The sequence below is a fragment of the Impatiens glandulifera genome, chromosome 3, assembly GCF_907164915.1.
Source record: "Impatiens glandulifera chromosome 3, dImpGla2.1, whole genome shotgun sequence".
In the NCBI taxonomy this organism is placed as follows: domain Eukaryota; kingdom Viridiplantae; phylum Streptophyta; class Magnoliopsida; order Ericales; family Balsaminaceae; genus Impatiens; species Impatiens glandulifera.
Window position 1 is genome coordinate 10,312,068 of NC_061864.1, and position 22,805 is coordinate 10,334,872.

The 22,805-nt window shown below is 33.5% G+C and overlaps 2 protein-coding genes across 4 annotated transcripts; both read right to left on the reverse strand.

Annotated features, from left to right (window-relative positions):
* Positions 1-1,451: 1,451 nt before the first annotated feature.
* On the reverse strand, positions 1,452-6,233 carry LOC124932726 (pentatricopeptide repeat-containing protein At1g13040, mitochondrial). 2 transcript variants are annotated; one of them, XM_047473396.1, is made up of 3 exons: positions 4,582-6,233; positions 2,713-2,851; positions 1,452-2,123 (listed from the first exon to the last, which is right to left on the reverse strand). In XM_047473396.1, the coding sequence occupies exon 1, from the start codon at positions 6,145-6,147 to the stop codon at positions 4,600-4,602; it is 1,548 nt and encodes a 515-aa protein (XP_047329352.1). In that variant the 5' UTR covers positions 6,148-6,233; the 3' UTR covers positions 1,452-2,123; positions 2,713-2,851; positions 4,582-4,599. The 2 variants fall into 2 exon arrangements, with proteins under 2 accessions (XP_047329352.1, XP_047329351.1); XM_047473395.1 differs by having other exon boundaries at positions 1,453-2,123; positions 2,709-2,851.
* Positions 6,234-8,074: 1,841 nt separating this feature from the next.
* LOC124932105 (dual specificity protein kinase YAK1 homolog) lies at positions 8,075-20,986 on the reverse strand. Of its 2 annotated transcripts, none has more exons than XM_047472710.1 (18): positions 20,191-20,986; positions 19,049-19,248; positions 17,413-17,566; positions 17,208-17,317; positions 17,056-17,125; positions 16,850-16,929; positions 16,686-16,764; positions 16,551-16,591; positions 15,755-15,877; positions 14,877-15,027; positions 14,407-14,521; positions 14,210-14,292; positions 12,734-12,808; positions 11,619-11,693; positions 10,479-11,299; positions 8,870-9,022; positions 8,473-8,750; positions 8,075-8,295 (listed from the first exon to the last, which is right to left on the reverse strand). In XM_047472710.1, exons 1-18 carry the CDS (start codon positions 20,371-20,373, stop codon positions 8,219-8,221), a joined length of 2,868 nt encoding a protein of 955 aa, XP_047328666.1. In that variant the 5' UTR covers positions 20,374-20,986; the 3' UTR covers positions 8,075-8,218. The 2 variants fall into 2 exon arrangements, with proteins under 2 accessions (XP_047328666.1, XP_047328665.1); XM_047472709.1 differs by having other exon boundaries at positions 11,610-11,693.
* Between the last annotated feature and the right edge of the window lie 1,819 nt (positions 20,987-22,805).

Genomic DNA, 22,805 nt, shown 5'->3' on the forward strand with positions numbered 1-22,805 from the left:
TAAGAGTCAGTTTTCTGCCATCAGGATGTTCAGGCCAGCTTGAGCACACATCTCAACATGAACACACAATTCATGAAAGAAAAAAGAACTCAAAACAGCTTCAAGAATCTGATGGTGAACTCAGTCTTTGTAAATTGAGGTAAAGCACTCAACTACATCTGATGGTGAAACTTCATTTGAAATATATGAAAAACCACAGTGTGTCTCGGATTTTGTATTTTCTTTAATTAAAGATCTCATAAATATCTTTTATTTTGTCGTTACCTACTTTGAATTTGAACACTGATATAGGTGAGAAAAAAACCTGTATATCACTAAGCCTAAGTGCAGCTTCCCTCATTTTCCACGGCCAAATAATACAAGACATGGCAATGGCAAGAGATGCAATAAGTTAATCAAATGATAACATCAACTTAGAATTAATATGTAACGCTAAAGGAATCACTGATTCGAGTTGAACATAATGACTATATATTAAGAGTAAACCTAAACAAAAAGATCATAATTCAGAAGTACAAAACCCTAAGAAATAATTTATAAACAACAATACAAAAGGTGTCTCTGTTGAAGATAATATGTTTTGGCCTGCATTTCTTTATTCCAAGAGAGCTGTTGAAGATAAAAGTTTTATGGAATAAATCTCAAATAGGTCATTTGAACTTATCTAGTGACTCAAATAATCCAATGAAATTTTGGTTCGGTTATCTACTGGCTCAAATAGCCCACTTGAATTATTCTCGAGGATCAGTATCTCTGCTTATAACATAGTGTGTTGATTATTTATGAATCCTCATTCCATTGATGAGAGCTTCAGTTTCATCACCTACCTTTACTCGCAGTGGAGAAGGCTTGACCTGTTAACTTTCAATCAGTTCACATCACCGAGAGAACTCGTAGCTACCATCGATGACATTCTTACATGGGCATATTGAGGTCAATGATGAAGACATTCCTACCATCAACGAACTCTTTTGGTATCTAGTTTTTTTCTTAGTGGCAAATATAAAAACAAAATCTGTTTGTCAAAAAGTTGTTAAATTTTTATTCAGCATGATCCATAGATTTTGAAAAAAAAAGTTATGTCCATTTCAATCACATATTTCATACAACATATAATTCATCAAAAATAACTGCTAAGCGGTCACTGCAAAGGATGAGAACAAAAACTATCAATCAGGTAGTATTGAGTTGCAGTTAGGGCTTGGGCACTTAATTGTTCAACCTACTTTGAAAGTTTACTTTTTTGTATACTATATTGTATTATTTGTTTTATTATGTCCACAACATGTGTGATTGTTTTCAATGTTTTTGGTAGGAAACATGATAAAGCAAAGTGGTATTGTTTTTAAATATTTAACATCCAACACTTGATTTTCAATTTGATCAAAACTATCACTCTTATACTATATTATGAAATTGTTTTGATATGAACCATCTTTAAAAGATGTGTTTAAACAAGATTATTTAAATTTAAACTCTATGACCAGTTTTGCTTACAAAGCCAAGAACCTCAAAAAATCCATGGATTCTCCATGTTCTCTCCATGAATATGAACTGATAACAGCCAAAGAACAACAATCTGTCCTAAAAAATTGGGTTAGATTTATTTTCCCTGCTAATCTAGAGAAATGAAAATTGCACAATTGTGACATGAGCAAAATAATAAATGAAATCTACATGGAATATGTCAAAATTACCCATTTGCCATGGTGATCTGCAGTTAATCCATCGGCAAGAAAATAAATCGGCGATCTCAAATACTACCACCATTAGCAGCAGCCATCTTTTTTCTTTGCTTATGCTCAGCTACTTTGTAATCAACCACTTCAAAATAAACTCGGATCAAGAACACAATCTGGTCTAGCATAAACAGAATACCATCGTTCAAATCTGTTATCTCTATCTTCTATTGTTGCTTCGTGAACATGTTAGAGAATAAGCTAGGCTTTCTTTCCCAGCCTCTGCTATGTATTTATCCAAATAAAGTTTTAGCAATTGAAGAGTTAGTTCTTCACCAGGCAAAGGAAATGCTAGGACTTCATCAATTCGGTCAGCCACATCTGAGTTAAGATCCCCAGGCCAGTTGATGGCAAGAGCCAGGACTATGTCTTTTGATAGGTCTCCTGTGCGGAAAAGAAGGGCATTAATCTAAGTGAACTCATCTGAGCCTCGCTCATATCGGTTTTATTAGGACTGGAACAATAGGAAACAAACAGTTTAAGCTCAATTTGGAGTTAACCTGGAAATAATATCAATCAAGAATACCACAAATTCAACGTGACTTGATCGTTGAGTTTTTCAAGTAAGATTCTCATATATTGTCAATAGAAGATATAAGAATGACAAATCAACCATGATTTGAAGTGGTAATGGGAACCATGAAGGATGATGTTTGAATTGCATTTCTGGTATGGGGAAATTTAGGGTGGGTTATGATCCAATTAGATTAAGGTGTAAAAATGACCTCTTACTATCAAATGGGAGTCATGGGACTGAGCAACTAATTTTTAGGATGTGATTCTCCTAGTGGTTGTTACATTTACCCAAGGATTTACTAAGGTAAATAGACAATAAAGAACTTGGTTTCAATCAGCATCATCTGAAAAGTAAAGAGCTACGCTTTGATAATTTTTCTTTAAAGGAGACAATTCCATTTGAAAATTTAGAGGGATCACATGAAATAACAAGAAGTCATTCAGGAAACTTACTCACACAAAAAAACATCTGCTTCAACAATGAAGACCAGTAAACCCCCCTCTTGGACTTCTTGGCTCAGCCAAACAACTGATGGATACAGGTACTGCCTGAGGACCAAGTGGAGCTACATTTCCTCCAATCATAAGTGCATTGCCTAGTACATAAAATCCATAACACACTATTATGATAGATTCAAGATTGATAAAGTATAGAAGAAGCCTAGGTACAACAAAACCAAATCATACTTGTACAAAAAATAAAAAGAGACCAGCAAATAAAAATAAATGCAAAGGCCACAATAAATTCAAATACAGCCTACACTCAACAGCACAAAAATACTATAAATTATTTCATGATCCATAAAACAAGTTAATCCAATAAGCGATCCAATAACCGCAGCTTCACTGATCAATGATGGTTGTCCTAGTAATCTATCAACATAGATACACAGCCCCCTTGAACCTTCCCTGAATTGATTAAGATACATTTAAATATGTATTTTTGCAAAACATTTCTTTTAAACGTTCAAAGAGAATGCAAAGAATATCTAGAATGTCATATCAAGGCAAACCTATACAATATTGTACAGTCAATCAAAAAACTTTAAAATGCATATATGATGTATGTGTTACAACACACACACACACATACATTCATATATATCTAATTTTATTTCAACCATCCTGTAGGCAATAAATATAATATAAAATTAGTGAAAGATTAAATTTAATGGGAAAATGCCTTTTCTCCTTGTAACCCAAGACCTACCTTCTTTGTAGCTATATCCATATAAAGAGTAAAAAAGAATGGTTTAACTGTTTTCCAAGGATAAACTAATTAATTAGAATCACACGTATTATAATAAACATTCAGAAGTAAATGACATTAGTTTGCTTTAGATGGATGGCTTTATCCCAACAACAAATAAATCAATAACGTAGATTCTCTTCATTAGCTTGTAAGTCTTCAGCTAATGGCAATAGGCTTAAGCATACACATTCAACAATAAGGTTGATAATTTAGTACCCTTTTGAAAATTAAAGTTGATGTATATCAAGCAACTTGGATACATCATACATAAAAAAATTTCCATACAGGGCATAGAACTATCCTAATATTCGTAATTAGTAACTACTTTCTAGAAATAACACAAGGATGGATTTTCTCGTAAATATGGATAAGCTTACACATGACAGTGTAATCATCAAACAACCAATCTTTGTATTTCTCATTAGTGGTGTGTTACGAGGGAAAAGGGTTAGGGCTAATCCCTAGGGTTTTAATAACCCTAGGGCATTATCCCTAACCCTTTCCTCTCGTAGCATGGTGGAAAAAAGGATCTTTTATCAAATGACTGACCTTAACACTAGCAGGAATAGGTGAGAAAATAAAATGGGCCTTCTGAATCCTAATGCTCTGATATCATATTGATTTAGTAAAAAAATGTGTTGTTTCTTAAAAGAATAATCATCATTGACCTTATATGGATAAGCTAAATAATAAACCTATACATAAATATCACTCATATTAACACCTAATTGCATGTTATGTACTTCTACAAGGTTTTCTGAGGATCAAAGTTATCTTCTTATGCAAACATCAAAACTCCACACTGCATAAGCCTAATACTTGAATCTTACATGTTTTAAGCAGGAGTATATTACATACATTAATGTTAAAGATTAATTACCATGAAGAAATACACGTTGGCACAAACAAGAATCTATACCCATGACATGTTATTTATGTATGTTGTTATCAAGGAGTGGAAAGGATGTCACTCATTACAAAGCCAATGATTTTTCTTTTTCAATCTGATTTATATAGATAGATAATAGAAAAAATGGTGTTAGTACTATTAAAAAAACAAATTAGTATACTGACCAACTTCTTTAAGATCCATCAAGAAGTGCCTTTCAATAGCATGGCATTGAGTAGAGCATCAGAAACATCTTTGTCAAGAGTAAACCCTCTATTCATCATATGATCCCAGACACTACAAGCCATTGTTAGATCTTTTACCCGTATAAGGCCACCAATAACCAACTTGAAGGTAACCTCATCTGCATGGCAGTTTTTGCTTTGCATTTCCTCATAAAGGCGCATTACTTCGCTTATTCTAGAAGCTTTGCAAAGTCCATTTATAAGTGCATTGTAACAAACTACATCATGAGCAATTCCCTGCTCTACCATATCATAGAAGACATTGTATGCCATGTCTATATTTCCATTCTTACACATATGGTCAAGAATTGTTGTGTAAAGTACCCGGTCTAGTAGTATTCCTTTTTGATTCATCTGATCAAGGAGTTTATTTGCTAAAACTGAGTTCCCTTCTCTCAGAAAAGCTTCTATAAGAATTGTGAATGTCACCACATCAGGAAGAATCCCTTTTTGTATCATCTCCCCAAACAGGTTATAACCCATTTTGCTACGACGAGTATTACACAGAGCTTTAACAATGGTGTTATACGACACGACATCAGACAAACCTTTAGGCTCTATCTCATTAATCATTAACATATAAGCCTTATCTACTCTGTGGGCTTTACAAAGGCCCTTGAGAAGTTGATTGTAGCTATAGTGATCAGGTTCTATTCCACTATTTTCCATATTCTTCATCAACTTCAAAGCTTCATCTAACATAAGCTCATTGCAGCAATAATTTAGTAGCACATTATATGTGACCAAATCAGGTTCGCAACCGTTCTTCTTCATAAATGTTTTGATTGACTGAGCTTTATCAATCCTCCCAACTTGACAAAACCCGTTAATAAGTGCATTGTAAATAGTCAAGCTAAAGTTTATCCGATTCTTCATTGCTCCCAGTGTGAGCTCGTATGCAAGTTCAACTTTACCAGTATCACACAATCCCAAAACTAGAGCCCTAAGGGCTTTATTATCAGGAGTAATACCTTTCTTACTCATAGAATGCCAAAGTTGGACAGCTTTATCACACATCCCAATTCTGAACAGCCCACTGATAACTATTGTGTAACTCACAACATCAGGCTCTCTTCCCTTCTCAGACATACTCTCCAGTATCTTCAATGCCATGTCCGCCAGGTTTTTTGAGCACAAGAGACCAAGATACACGTTATAAGCCCATAGATCGGGGACAACACTAAGCTTATACATATCATCTAAAAGCTTCTGGATGAGCAATAAGTTGTGAACTTTACATAACCCACAAATGAACCTTGAATAAGTGAAAGAAGATAAAGTAAACCCTTGAGGGACCATTGCATTATAGAAGTTTTCAGCTATGGAAAATTGAGAATACCGAATAAATACGCCTATAAGTTGATTGTAATCAATGCCGAAGACCCTGCAATCTGAATTGGTCATTTTCACGAACACCTGGATGGCTTGATCAAACTTACCAGTTGTTACGAAACTAGATATAAGAGTGCGATATCTTAGCCGATTAATGGCAAGAGTTTTATACATATCAAAACAGCGGTCGCAAAGTCGAATGCATAGCACACGGACTCCTTTAGCTCCGAGCCTATACAGAAAATCCGACAATTTATTAAAAGAATGTAGCTTTATCTATTGTAAGCAGATGAAGAGGTTGTAGAACTGTGCATTCGAAGAGGGTGAAGTAAAACCCAGTTCAAGTGAAAGTGTGTACCTTGCCTTGGTACAGAAGTCGGCGAGGAAGGAAGGAGTCGCCGAGAAAGAGAGAGAGAGAGGTCTCGAGGACTTGGGCCCGTAAACCCGCCAAGACTATTTGCGGGCTACGGAATCAATCAGGAAAATTCGTGAGTTGGTAACGAGTCTAATAACTAATCAGCCCAATTTTACTCAGATACCGAATATTATTATGCCATTACCAACAAAGTCAAAATAAGTTAAAATTTTTTAAATTTTTAATTTACTTTTTTAGGTTAAATTTTATAAACAATATAATTTTGTATGCCGGTAAATGGTATATAATCATAAAATTGATATAATTTTCGGATCTAGAGTTGGGGTTAATTTGGATATATAATTGAAAGTAAATGAATATTTGGGTCGGATTGTGGGTTAACTCGCCCATAAACTTAAAACTGTTAAAATAAAATAAAAAATGTTATAGGTATATTTCGAACTTTCAACCTAACAAAATAAGTATAACTTTTTAACCAAGTGTGATTAGGATGTGGTTTGTCGACGAATAATATGTTAGTATCAATTGAAAGTGGTTACAAAATATGAATCAAATATTTAATTGACCAAAGTGAAAGTGTAAGGTCACGAAATTAGAGGTTCATTCAGAAAAAATATGTGATGAGAGGTTCATTCAGAAAAAAAATATGTGATGAGATATGTTATTTTATCGCAGTGAATAAAATATAGAATAAAAGTGTTCTATTTTTCTAATATATTATTCGTGATTTATTAAGAATTTTAAACATTAAATACATATTATTATTATTTTTATTATATTTAATTATTTTATATTTTTTTATCCGTATTATGTACACGTAAATCTTTTTATTTACTTGAAATCAGAAATCATTGTAAATTGAAAGATTTACTTAAAATCAGAAATTATTACTATTTCGTAAGATTTTAAGGGTTAAACGAGAATCTTTCTATTTACTTAAAATCAGAAATTATTATACTATTTCGCAAAATTTTAAGAGTTAGATCAAAATTTTAACAATTTCTTTAAGTGTTTATTATACTATTTCGCAAAATTTTAAGAGTTAAATTTTAACAATTTCTTTATTAAATCGAAATTTTAACTATCTTAATCTGACAACTCAATATTTGATTAAGCTATACAGTATTAATTTAAAAGAAGTAATGATAGTTATTAACTATCCTAAAAGTAAATTCTATCATTTATTATAAATTTTAAAACAATATAAATTACGGGAGATAATAACATAAAAATCAGATTAACTTTTTAAATTAAATAATAATAATAATAATAAATTATGTATATGAATGAAATACTTCCTTAGATATCAAAGCTAGTTTGGTGGCACTCTAAAATTCTTTATTAATGAAAAATCTTATAAACTTTTTATAACAACATAGCTAAATGAGTTGATATTTTGCAATTCAACTAAGAATTGATTAAAAAAAATGGAACAATTGGGGTTGATCATAATTTGAAGTCATATTAACTTCCTATATTAAAATTAAATAAATAAGAAAGTCAAATAAAAAAAAAAACTATTTATTTTAAGAAAACAAACTATTTATATAAATTTAAGAATCATAATGAGCCTATTCCTAAATAATATTAATATGCTTGGATCAACAACTAATAATTGGTTCATAAGATCCATATGCAAATCAGGAATACCATCACAAAAAATCTGGTGATTAAATTAAAATTTCAAAACAATATAGAAGAGAATTGATAAAGAAAATAAAAAAATAAATCACAATATAAATTTATATAATAATCAAGCATAATGAATGAGCAAGGTTTGGACATTTGGAAGAATTTCAGTTGCTTGGCAACACAAGGACAACAACCCCGCAAATAGGAAGAAGAAGAAAAATAAAGCTAGTCAAATAGCTAAGCGAATCCACTGTAGTCCTTCCTTCCACGAGAAGTAGGCGGAATGTTGGTCACCGGATGGTTGCCTCTGCGCCCTACAATACAATACCAAGTTCCGTAAATAAAAGCAACTGCTGATAATTTATTTTCCAAATTTAATCTCATCTAGGGATGAGAAACCTGACAAAAAGAAAAGTGGATTTCCAAATGAAGCATAATCTACTTTAATTTGAGAATAGAATTGCAGTATAAATTGATTTTGCAAGACATACCACTGCCAAATGGACTACTACTACTACCACCACCAGGTGAAAGAGGACCCCCAAAGTTGAAACCAGATGGAGATGGCTGAACTTTAATTGCTGTTGATCTCCCTTGGTTGAATCGGTGGATGGGTTGTTGTTGGCCCAGGCGACTAGGAGAATTTGAAGAGATGTGACTAGTAATATGTGATGTCTTTGGCAGGTGGCGGGTCCCACCATACATATCATGGGCTGATGAGGGGTTGCCGTCTTCCCCATGTGAAAATGATTGGATAGATCCATTTGGTCTGGAGGAAGACATTGTGAATGGAATTAATGGAACTCAAATAGTGAAATAGTTCAGAACTGAAATCAATCTAACTGATAAAAAAAAGTCACTGTCACAAAGTCGAGTATTATTCTATACCTTTGCATTGACATGCCCGAAGTCATGCCAGAAACATAGTTGTGCTTACTGGACGCCAATGGAGGTAAACCTGGATTAAAATGCAAACTCTTGTTGAAGTCGGATGCTAAGCAGCCCAGTTCAGAACCATCCTCTTGCAGAAGAAGATCCTCGCTGAGACAGAAATGCAACATGCAGCTCAAGAACAAAGATGAACAAGGTAGACAAACATATTTTAAGTAACTAGACTAGATGCCTGTGAAACCCATCATTAACTTTATTATGAACAATGCTCACACTCAAAACACAAGGAATGCAACTTTTAACACTTTGTATTCTTCTTAAAGAAAAGAAGTCACTATGACAACAACTTTATTAATATAAACTTTAACATTTAAAAAAATCATTATTAATTAAATTTGTAAATGTTATTACCAAGTCACATTATTTAATAGTTAATTTGTTTAATGATTCAGGTAACGTATTCCAAGACTTGATATATACAGTTGTTTATATTATTAGAAATCGCCCTTGCCACAACTCTATTAATACAAGCTTTACCATTTTTTTTTTTGAAAATTTGTCAAAACAATATCATAAATGAGGCATCAACCTCTTGCTCCTAGACCAACAAAGTTTATACTTTAATTTATATGATTGACATGATTATTGAGTACACAAGAATTTACTACTATATGAAGCTTAATTGAGATGTGTACAAGATGTTCAGACTAAGGCCTTGTTTGATCTAGGTTATTTGAATAACCAAGTGGTTATTTACAAATAATATTGTTTGATGAAGGCAGGTTTGGAAATGGTGATGGAAAGATAGAGTTGAATGCCTACCCCTGCAGGCGAAGGAGACTCTACCCAATGAGTTGTCTCCCTCCCCACCGATTAGTTATTGAAAATCAGGTTATTTAGATAAAGAAATTATGGGGGTCTAAATATTTAATATATATTTTTAAAATCTAGGATAGCTTGGTTTATGATTTGAACGATGTGGTTGGATAATGGATTATTTGATATTAATCTCAAAGAACACACATCAAACAAGGTCTATCTTATCTAACCACATGAGCAAGCTATGTCATTGGATGCAGAGACCAATAAATGAATTAGTACAACTTAATGCTCAATGCAAATGATATAACCACCTAAGTAAACTAATGAAGCAAGTAAAGTCCTTTTAATGTTGATGGTTTATAGCAAGATAGTAATAACATCATCAAATTCAAGATCAACTATTCTAGATGCTATATGTACTGTCCACATTGCCAGGATCAGAGTTCAGAAAGACAGGCAGCAGAGATACCATGGGGGAGTCCCCAGATGAAGCACCAAACCCAAGATGACTCATCCAAGTACGCCTTGTACAGAACCTTGTCTAATTAGAATGGTCTCATTGCAATAGGGAAAGGAAGAGAAACTGACAAAATAGGATTTTTATGATAGCCTCTATAAACATGTAACAAACCCTATCTCACACCAAATAATGGAGCTATCAAGACATAAAATCTCAAACATAAATTAATATAATGTAACAAAAAAATATATCTATGCTCCTGGGAAAATTAGTGAAGAAATATATATATATATATATTAAAAACAATGATAACCATGTACCAACCTATAATTGGGATCCCAATCTCCAGGATTAGGCAGATCAAGGCTAGCCTCTGGCTTGTCATATGCAGTTCCCTTCAGGTGAGAAAATTGCATATTAGGCCCAAGTGCAAAAGAACCTCTAACATTATGGGGGACATAGTGTCCTGGTGTAATTCCACATCCACTCTGTTGCTGCTTCCAGCTTGGAGCATTTGCACTAGACTGCAAATGCAAGGGCATGCCACCAAACCCTAGAGAAGTTGCTTCAAATTGGCTGTAGCTAGAAGCTTCGGCAATTTGCCCTTGCCAGTGAGAAATTGATGAATTTTCTTGAGAATGCAAACTTGTGGAATAACCCATATTTTTTCTTCTGTTGAAATGGCTTGAAGCAGCCCCTTTGCCCAGTGGTGATCCATGACCACTACTACCTTTTGCCGGTGAAGTTGGACCATATTGTCCAGGAGAACCAGCCGAAATGTGGCCATAGGAGCAGGGAGGTGTAAACTGAGAAGGACTGGATCCAAGTGACATAGGCACAAAATTTCCAGCAGATGGGCTGACACCAAGGCCATGACCGTGTGGCAGTTGAGGAATTCTCAGCCTGGCATCAGGACTGCTTCCCAGAATTGGTATACCACTCTTCAATACAGATGGACCAACTGGGGAGAAGTATGCATGCATGTTGCTGTTATCTCCATAGCTTCCATAACTGCTACTCCCAAGCCCGTAGTTTTCATTATAGCTGCCATGGCTTCCTAGACTACCATAACTACCAGAATATCCATGTGAAACCACTTGAAAATGAGGGCTATTATGCATAGGAAGTCTGGCTCTTCCGGATATCTACATGAACTACAAAATTATTAGGAGCTAGCTTGATGTAGTTTTTTATTATTTTAAATTATCTGTTTTTGGGGGGAAACACTTGTTTGATGAAAAGGGATTATTTGGGCTAGGTTATAAAAATAAAGTAAGGGTGTTTTGTTGGAGTGATTAAATCCAAATAACCCTTCATCAAACAAGGCTTAGGTGTACTACTGTTGTGCTCATAACACAACTGCACAAGGTCTTTAATCATAGGACTGGTTGCATATCTATTGTGGAAAGAAACACATCAATGAGTTCAAAACCAACAAAAAGAGAGAACAAGTACCAAACCAACATTAGGAGAAAGACCAGCAGCAAACCAATGACCTCCAGCTGGGTGATGATCCACGTTGACATTCCGTGATACAGGCTACATTCAACAGTCATATAATTAGAAGATTCTCAACTTCATAAACAAATGTACACTTTAACAAAATTGGGTTAACAGACCTATATCATATGTATAAATGTAAGCATAGAAACTGATCTTTATTACCCCATACACCAGGGGTCCAGGAGAAATAATCAGTACCCAAAGATATGAGCTATAAAATGGACCATTAGAAGATGGATGGAAGTTTTTACCAAGCACCAAAATTATTAGAGTTCTGTAGCCAGGGGAAAACATTTGACAGTCAAGGCCTCCAAACTCAAAGGACACCAAAATATGTGTTTTCTATCTAATTATACAAACTTGGTGTTATTTTGGTCTTCTAAGTTAAGAAAACGAGTAATCATGGTTTATAATGGGTGTACTTGCACATAGTGTAGATCGTCAACTATTGCAGGTACAGAGAAAGTACTTTCATAATGTTGCTAAAAGGACATTCAGATTTTACAGGTCCCAATCTAAATGCAAACTATAGCTGTACGGAAAATGACCCCAGGCTTTCATCTCTATCTATGATGTTCTCTCTATCTCATGTGGACACACACATAATTCTGACGAACCCAACAAATGAAAACACCAAAATAAAACTTCTAGCCCTCGCCTCCAAACCCCAGATGTATAAATTAAGTGATTCAGGCAGGAATAAATCTGAACAGCTGCTACAGACATACGAACTTGTCCAAACCACTTTTATTTTCTTTCTTTTAGGTCTCAAAACTTGCCTTCTCCAGCAGAAATAACCAAAGGCCCACCTAATCCTGGTTTGGATGTTCAGGAATACAACTTCACAACATACAGCCCCATTGACACAGCAAACTATGTTCAACTGTCTGATCAGACGCTTCTAATAAATGGAACTCAGAGGAGATACTTTTAGATAAAAGGAGTCTAGATCCAACTTAATGAGAGTGATAATAAATTTGAACCCCTACAAGGGAATTGATCAAGCATTCACAGAACAGGAACTAGTTTATAGGATAGGAAATCACAGATCTGCAAATTTTACAATGTACACATACCACGCGAGGAGTCTCTGGTAGAGGTTTGTAAGGTTGTGTGAAAGGTTCCCCCGTCACAAAAGGGTGTTTTAAAGCCTGCAACAAGAGATTATGGTAACATCTGAAAGTTTAGAATATGTACCAGCATATGTGTTCCTGAATGTTAAATGACATTTTATAAACACAATGTTAAGATATGATCAAATGGTTATTCCTATCTTTAAATATGTTAATTTATGCTTGACTAACAAAAGTTTTTTTCAGATCCATCAACATTACTTCTTTATTATTATTTAGAAGGCTAGGGATTGAACCCATGAGGCTCCTGCTTAAACAACAAACATCTTATCTGCTCATTACTTCTTTAGTATGCCTCAAATGCATCCTGGCTCATGCAATGTTTCACTCTAAATCAAAAACCATTAGGCTATGTTTGGTTGATGTTAAATTGGACATAGAATTGGAATTTGGGGTTAAATTCCAATTTTGCTGTTTGTTTGATCATTTAAACTAAGGAATTGGAATTACAATTCCAATGGAATTAAAATGTATAAGATTTTTTAATCTTCAATGCCACTCTTCCCACTAAAGAATTAGAATTGCAACTCCAATTTATTTTTATTTTTTCATGACAGTATGTCCCTTTAGGCTTTGGTCCACCAGGCCATGCATCGGACCGATATAATTACAATGTCATTAAGCCACATTAGAGTTTGAGTCTACATGTCCACGTGTTTGGCTACACTTTTTTTAAGACGATACGGTCTGTTAAGGCCTTGATCCAACACGTCAACAATGTTTTCAAAGTCAGTACGGCGTGTTAAAGTATTTTATTAATTTTGTGATTTATATATTAATATTAATGAAGAACAAAAGAGAAATGTAATAATATAATAGAAAAATATTAAATAAATTCTTAAGAATTATAATTCTTTTTTTTTCAAACATGAAAATTGAATCATAATTCAATTACAATTCTTATAGAATTGGAATTTAAACTCCAATTCAAATGTTAATTCTACCTATCCAAACATAGCCTTGAGGATGAGCAACTCAAGAAATTTTATTACGTGGGTTTATAATGAAGTAGCAAATAGAAATTTAATAAATGATATATAAAGTTTATAAGAAATCCAGTTGTAACAAATTATGGGGATATCTATCGCAAGTACTTCAGCAATTAAAGAATGAGAAATGATAGAGAAAGGGAAATATATGACAGGAAATGGTAGGAAAATGATGTGGAATGTTTTAAGTGGATTGAAAATCTGACAATTCTCTCTCCTATTAAATTATCAATCCACTTAAAACATGGCACATCATTTCCCTACAATTTCCTGTCATATATTTCTCGCTCCCTATCATTAATATTGCTAGAGGAGAAACATTATTACAACATCAAGGAGTGAGATTCTAAATCTCTTTTTCATTTCACCACTTGACGTTCTTTGCATTATTGAACATACCAAGAAAAGTGCAAGATGGAAAGAGCAGTACCTGCAAAGGAGACCATCGTTTAGTGGGATCAAACTCCACAAGCCCCCGCAAGAAGTCAATCAATGCTAAACGTATTTCATTTTCTGCAAGCAAATTAAAGTTGCCAAGTCAGAAAGCAGCATTTTTCTTGGAACATCATGGAATCATATTCAAATCTTTTAAAATATTTCCTCCATTTCCCATTGTACATAACTAACCTTTAGCGATCTCTTCTTCACGCAAGCCCCTCCGGTAAGGATACATGCTGACAATTTCTTCAAGGTTCATATGATTGAAATACTCTTTTCCAATTGATGGTTTTTTCAACTCCCTCTAAACAGTTACAACAAGGACAAAAAAAAATCGCAATTCAAATCAATGCACAGAATTGTCCAATGTGATGAACAGACAAACAAGGAATGATGATAGAAGACATGGCCTCAAACTACCCAGGTACAAAATATAAAAACTCAACAAAAGAAGTCTCTGCATTATGGTTACAAGGACAGGACATAAATCACTTTATCCCCTAAACTATATGATATGCAAGTTGAAAGGTGTTGTTTATTCAGCTCCCAATAATTAACCCCTAAAATTAAATATAGTTCAATCCCTGAAAATGTATTTTGTACACATCAGTTACTGAATTTTCTTCTTTTAAAGCACAAAAACAATTATTAGAACATACTGCTTCATACTCCTCTTCGCTTAATGCTTGGTAGACACTTTGGCTGCGGTTAGAATGTTCACTTCCCTCATTGTGGCTGGCATTTCCAACAAACTTGAAGAACTTGTTTGTGTTTTTGGCATCTTTTAATACATAATCCGGGGGATGTCCTCTGCAGAATATGAACAGATGTAAGTGAACAAGAGTGGTTCAACAGAAAATAGAACTAAATCAGACAAACGAGATTTCTATCGGACTGTGTAATAATGAAAAAAACTTCACTTTTTCAGAAAAAATAGTTCTTGGAAAAGCCCAAGACACATCAAAGAACATAGCAATGTTCAATAGGAGGGTAAAATTATAAAAACATTGAAATTAGAATTCCTAATTGCTCTGCTATCCAATTCTAAGGATTTAGGAGACAACAATATTTGGACTGAACTTTCTCTGGTTATATTTCTTTAGAACTTAAACAGTAGACCAATACGACATCTTCTTTGGTTCCATCTTCAACACTAGAAGACAAACTTTACAGCTGATGTGAACCATCTTAATTTTAGATAATTGAAGTGAAATTCTTGATACAAGGAGGGTTCAATGTATTCCATCTTGAGAGATTGGAATGGATTGGTTAAAAAGATTTTAGTCATCTGCTATCAGTGCAGCCTGAAAGCCAAAATTTGATAATTGAGGAGAAAGTTGCTGGGTTAAAAGGGCATTATGATATTGCTTATAATCACCATTCAACACTAACTTGTGGTGTATCCTGTGTATTCAAAATTTTCAGTAGAACTTTCCACGGAAATGGAGCCAAAGTAGTGGTCTATGTGCTCATATCAGTACAGAACCAACTTAAATATTGCTAGAGGAGAAACATTATTACCAACTTGAGAGCATACCCAAGTATTTTTATCATCCGTTTGAGTAGATCATACTCTGATGCTCCTGGGAAAAGTGGTAATCCTAAAAATAGTTCAGCTACTATGCATCCAAGAGACCACATATCAATAGCAGTTGAATACCTGGAAGATGGTTAAGGTATATCATGCAAATTTAAGCAGTAAGGCCTCTACAGGCATACAACACTATCCTTTCTCTTGCGCTGCCTTCTTTCACTTCAAAATAACAAGAAATTAAGCACTTCTAGTTCCTACTAGTTCTACTTGTCAATTTACAAGTTTATCATTATGCATTCTGCAGATGACTTATTTACATACAACACAAAAAGGTCAAGACTAATAACAGACAATTATGTGCCTCATTTAAAGCATGAACTACCAATCTACCAACAAATGCCAATGGAACCTACTCAGCCTAGGATATTGATTGGGCTTCAATTCCGAAGATTATTTTATGTAATATACCAATTCAAAAAGGCTAACAAAGTAGAGATTATATAGCATGTGACAAGCTTACTGGCTAACAAGATACTACAAATCATTTTAGCAATTTAAGGAGTATAATTACAAGAGACCCAGATAAAGTTATAGAGCCTCAAATAAGTACTGAAGTTCAACCACATCACCCTCAATATATTGGATTCCTCTACCAAGTCAAACCAATATATATTTCAAGTTTTATCATGGTTCACTAGGAAAGACTGATATATGTTTCACCTCCATAAAAATTTAGAGCATAGATGTGGTTAAATAAGAGAAGTTATCAAATTAAAATAGCAGCTGGAGGAAAGGATACTGGTAGCCAAGTAACACTTCAGGTGACCTATAGTAACGACTCTGCAATAACAACAAATAGACTAATTAGAACATATTAATAGCAGGGGAAATTATATCAATTGAAGCCTAAATTAATTAAACTATAAGGTGCTACCTGAATATATGAGTAAACAGTTCGGTTTTCTGTGCATGCAGAACCAAAGTCGATAATCTTAATTTGAGCTGGCTTCGAGCTGTAAATAACATTTCAGTAGCATCAGTAACACGGACACATAATCAGATATCATAATGATGCACACCATTATGGAAATAGCTAACCTGCAGAGGAGAATATTTTCTGGCTTCAAATCACAATGAATTATTCCAGCATCTTTCATAAGCGATAGTCCACGCAAAATCTAATTTGAGAAAAGAGAACATGGCAATGTTAAAGCCTTCTTACCCCAAATGAGAAAGAAAAAAGTGAAAACGTGCAACCCAAAGAATAACATCAGGTCAGAATCCTGATACAGAAATACATATACCTGTTTTGAGAAGAGCTGGACAACGTTTAATGACAAGCCTCTAAATTGATTCAACTTGACAAGCTCGTACCTAGATGCCTCAAAGCACGAGAATGGTTCAGATAATCCAGAGTGAATAAAAATTCAAAAGGACATGTAAGTCAATAACTTACAGGTTTGATTCAAGTAGCTCAAATACTATGCACAAATGTCGTTGGAACACAAAATAATCATAAATTCTAACAATATGGTGCTTATCTTCAGGATCATACTTCCTGTTTAACTGGATAACAAAAAGATAGATGACTGTGAGTTACAACTTACACAATACAAAGAATGATCCTTTGTTCAAACTACTATCTGGAGAAAGAAAATCACCGTTGTCAAAATGGAAACTTCAACCAAGGCTTGTTGGTGATATGCAGGTTGGTTTTTAATGACCTTCACAGCTAAAAAGCTCTTTATTTCTGGAACCCAGCATTTGGCAACCTGGCCAAAGGTCCCATGACCAAGAATATCTTTCACAATGTACCTACAGAAAATAATGAGGAAAGTCCTAAATTCACCTGTTGAGTAGAAAAAATACAGAGAATAAATAAGTTTGATTTGAACCAGAGGAAAAGGGCCCACACAAAAGTCAGACACCGGTTGAATCATATATTTCTAGCGATCTTTTGTTTGGATTACTAATTCTAGATTCTATGTTCTGAGACATCTAAGCAGGAATGACTTCTGGAGCATGCCTAGAAACCACCTTTTACGATTATGATCATTTAAGTTAAAGTATATAGTAGCTCCAAACTGTTGTAGCTAATTTTGTGCTAGGATGTTAGACGTCTTAGACCAAAGATGGAAAATGGGTCAACTGCATATTCTGCTTCTAGATACTTCTTATACATTTATAATACAAACTTGCAACTTGTAACCATGCAATGTCCCAAGTATACTTTTCCTAATATTTCCTCATTGAAAACAATTTGGCTGCTGGTTCCGGGAAAGAAAGATTTCTGATAACCATAGCTGCAGCACAACTGTACTAGTGCAAACAAAATTTATTGGATTCATCATAACAAGACAATAATTGCATCAATTAACTATAGTTTTCGTTTCTGATTCATTATTTCTCTATTTTTTATACATAAGCCAAGAAGCTGAACTCCTCCTAATGGATAAGGACACAGACATCTCATTCAGGAGTTAGTCAGTGACGGAATTGAACTTGAAAAAAAGTATGGATTGCAACAGTATGCTGCTCCAATTTTTAAAGCCCAGACAACACAGTGTTCCATAGAAGGAAAAGGGTGACCTGGTAAAACGCAGTGTGACAGGAAACATGAAGAGAAGGCATTCTTAATCCATTACAGCTAAATGATAATCTCATGCACTAGCTACTTTGTTCCATTTCCCTTCATTATTATCACAGACACTACTGATACAGTTAACTCGCTAAGGTAGCTCAAGTGGCAAGAGTGGTTCGTAAGAGACCAAAGGTCACGGGTTTTATTCTCACTTAAAACGCCTTAAATTGAAGTGGAGGTTATGATTGTAGGGGGTCATGCTAGCTTCCTACATTCATACTACTGATGCATGTATTCATCAGTTAAATTCAAGAATACTAATACTTTAATTTCGTACACCAGCATATGTTCATGAAACAAATTAGATTGTACATTGATCATATCATTGTCATATATCAAACTCCTTGTTTCATCCTGTCAATCAATCATGGCATTGAATCCCAATCTAATACTACAATACCATCCAATAACTTGTTGGCTGGTAGAAAAACAATCTTATCTCAAAATTATGTAGGCATAAAACATATATCCAGGTATGCAGCATACAAAATGGACAAAAGTTCACATGTCACCAAAAGAAAACACTGGAACAGATGCATCTGAAACTTCAAGCAGCAGTACCACAGTAAATAAATGGGGAAAAGTAATAGGGTGATCAAGATCAGAAAGAAAGGGATGTTCCAAGGAAAAGTAGGCAAATAGATACTACATCAAACCTTTGCTGTGTTCCTGAATTACTTAGCACATAGTTCACAGCCAGTATAAGGTCTGAGTTTGTATTATCATGCCCATCATTAAGTACACCAACAGAGGGACTTGTCAAGTATCGCTTTGGATTTAACTCATCCGAGTAATGGAAATGGGGATTACACAATTTGTATGTTTCCACAATATCCTTTGTCAACCTTCCCACCAACTGCAATAACGAGGTTTATATGAAGGATCAATAAAATATAATAAACTCCAATAAGCAGTGCGAAGTTAAAGTGAGAGGACAAAAAATGAACTTATTCTAATACAGATTGTAGAAAAAATAGGTTCAGTCCTTTGTTTTCACATCCTATACAACCTGAAAATTAGGAACTGCAGCACGGCCATCTACCATTTTAAAATGAGTAAATTCCTTTGTAACAATAATTAATTATGTTTTCAGTAGATTTACAAGCACAAGAGTTACTACATATTTACGGAATTAGAAACAATTAGAAACGTGACTAGAAGAAGAACTATTAATCTCAAGTATCATACCATTGAATTGGTTTGACCTTGTAGAATCTCGATCCTATATTCTATGCTAGTAACAAAATTATCAAGTTGTGAAGATGGATGGACAGAGTTTCATTACTTGTGATTGCAATTTAGTTTATGCATCAGTAGATTTACATCTCTCCTCTACCAGATGGTAATTCTATCAACACCTAAAGCCAAAAGATCATTGCATATGATCCCAATATTTCTTAAGCCATTCAAATATCCACATCATCTATCAAAAACAACACCTTCCTGTATCTAAGAGGTTTCGGTAGAAAACGAAGGTTACATTGAGCTCTCAATGCCACCAATTATCAGTTATGGTAACTCCCTCTTTGACTAAAATCCTCTTATATGCCTTCTACCCCCTTGCTAGAAATGGTTTGGGTTTCTTTAGATTGTGAAGGATTACTCACCCCCTTGTTCCTAGTAAGATTAGACAAATATTTAAGCTTGTCCCTCAGCTACACAGAAAGAAATAAAAATATCCTGAATCCCAGAGTCCAGCAGATAAAATTGCATGCTTTTCGTTTGAACATTGAAAGTTGAATATAAATATTAGACTGACAAGTAAGGAAGGGGATAGATTGGTGCTGAATACACTTACAGGTCTTCTAACAACAACCCGTAATGACTGGCGAAGCTTGACATCAGTATCAGCTACGGGAGAATAAGGAGAGAAATTGAACTGAGAAGGACACCATCGAACTCCCTGCGGCACCTCCGTGGATGAGGAAGAAGACGATGTAGTTTGTGGCTCGCCTTCCTTACTATTTCTGATCTCGTTCATTGTAAAAAACAATGCATGTAGTGAAGTATAAGATTATGGTTTTAGACAGACGGAATGTATGAGCTGCTGTTGTTTGTTTCCCAATAGCTGAGCTATCAAAAAAAATCCTAAGATTGCGGTTCGATCATTAATCGGGATTCACCCCCAAAGCAACTAGCTCAATCTCCCCCCACAAAGAAGTGTAATTAAACCTCCCCAGATGACTCCAATCCCATCATTCAGGTACCAAATCCCTCTGCCGTCCGATCGACGACCAAAGTCAGATCTATAAAATACTCAGAAAGCGATCACCTCCCAAGTCAGATATTGCTGCTGCTTCGATGCTATCACATAAACGATTTCCAGTCGCTAGGATGAAGAATCGGAAGAGCGATGAATCGTGCAGATCAGCAAAGAGGGGAAGAAGGAGGATCGAACTTAAATAGTTAAATTAGAAAGATACATGAACTGATTACAGAAATTGAAACGGATACAGAAGAAAGGATGATTCTTGCTGCTCCGCCACCACCGCCGACTGAATTCTGCAATCGAAATTTACGCTTCTCTCTCCTCTCTCTCTCTAAAATACTGTATGAAGCCGTTCCCCCTCTCTGTTACAAAAAGCTCCGCCGCAGCTCCAGGTATGTTTTCTACTTATAAAAAATTCAGAATAATATCCCTAATTTCTAATTTTTATATAATAAATAAAATAAAAATAATTATAATATTAGATAATTGTCAGAATTAACAATTAAATACTGAATAAACACGTCACGCTATTTTTAAAAGTAAATAAAGAGCAAAGATTTCACATTTATAAATCCGTAAATATAAATAAAGAATAAAAAAATATATTTATCACTAGTTAAATGTTTTATCACGATTAAATACAAAAGGAATAGCTAATTAATTGCAGTAATGGTTGATGACAAACATTCATTGCATAGTCTATATTAATATATGATCATATTACAGCCTTTAAAATATAATTAATATGTTTGAAAATAATTATTTACTATATCATATCACACAGCCTTTATTCTGATTGTCAAAGATAACATTAAAAAAATATATTCATTCAGATTCTAATTTTTGGAATTTTTCTTCATTTATTAAAAAAATCATAATCCATGTTATTTTTCAAATAATTGTATTTTTTATCAGCATATCAAAATAGTCCGTTTATATGGACTTCTATGCTTAAAAATCCCTACCAGCTAAAGTAGTAAATTAGAATAATTACATTTGACTAAGGTAAATGCAACTGCATGTCCTAAATCATGTTTATCCAAAACCTTAATCAAATAAACAATAGGTAGAGGAAATCAATATTTTATTTATTTTAAAAAATATAATTAAGTTATCGAAATAATTATTTTGTAACTATAATTACCTCACGAGTTAAATTTAATTTTATATGTCTCTCTTTAAAAATTGTCTAGGATGGTCAAAAGTCATTTTATTTTATTTTTTCTTTTTTTGATTTACTTAGCATATTAGAGATTGTTATGGCTCAAATTTGAGTTGGGTGTTAAATTTGGTTATGTCTGACGTCTTGTTTATTTGGATCGAATTTTTCGTTTGAATTTTTATAATTCAAATAATACTCTCAGTTTTTTCTCAGTTTTTTTTGTGTTGTTTGTTGTTCATATTTTTAAATATTTTAGTGATTCTTTCTGAGTTCATGTACTTCTCCATTTTAACATCAAAATGAGATAAAGTTATCCTATTTTGAATTGTTTCACTTTTGTATAGTTTTTTTAAGCTGATTTTTTATTTGGCCTTTATTTGGAGGCCTTCTACATGTATTTTATCTTAATTTCTAATTGGTGTCACCTTAAAAAAAATAAGATGTTAAATCTTTCTCATTTGAATTTAATTTTTATAAATTTGTTATTTAAAATTTTTAAATGTTATATGGTATTATTTGTAAATCAATATTTGTAACTCCTTATTTTAATTAATGAAAATTAACTTTTTATAAAAAAAAAAAAACTATAATTACAATTTAAGAATTAAGAGCTAACACTTAACCGCACTTTCTACCTATAAAAAACAAAACATTTTAATTGAAAAATTAGATGACGTCTGTATGTTTTTTTTTTCAAAAGTTTACTTTTTTTAATTTTATATTTTATCTTTAGTACTCAATTAATTAAATAAAATATTAAAATATTTTATTTTTATCAACTTTAAATATAAAAAAATATTATAATAATTAAACCAATTAAAGTTTTAAATAATTTACTTTTTATTTAATAATATTAAAATAAAAATATTAAATAACTCAAAGCAAATAAGCTTGAATCAGCACTATTTTTATCGATACTTGTGAGGGAACAGACAAACCCTGAATGAGCCTCATGCCAAGTCTCCTCAATCAGATAATCATTTTTTATTTTGAATTTTATTATGTTAATAATTTAGTGTTTAAACTCCTATTACTACAATTT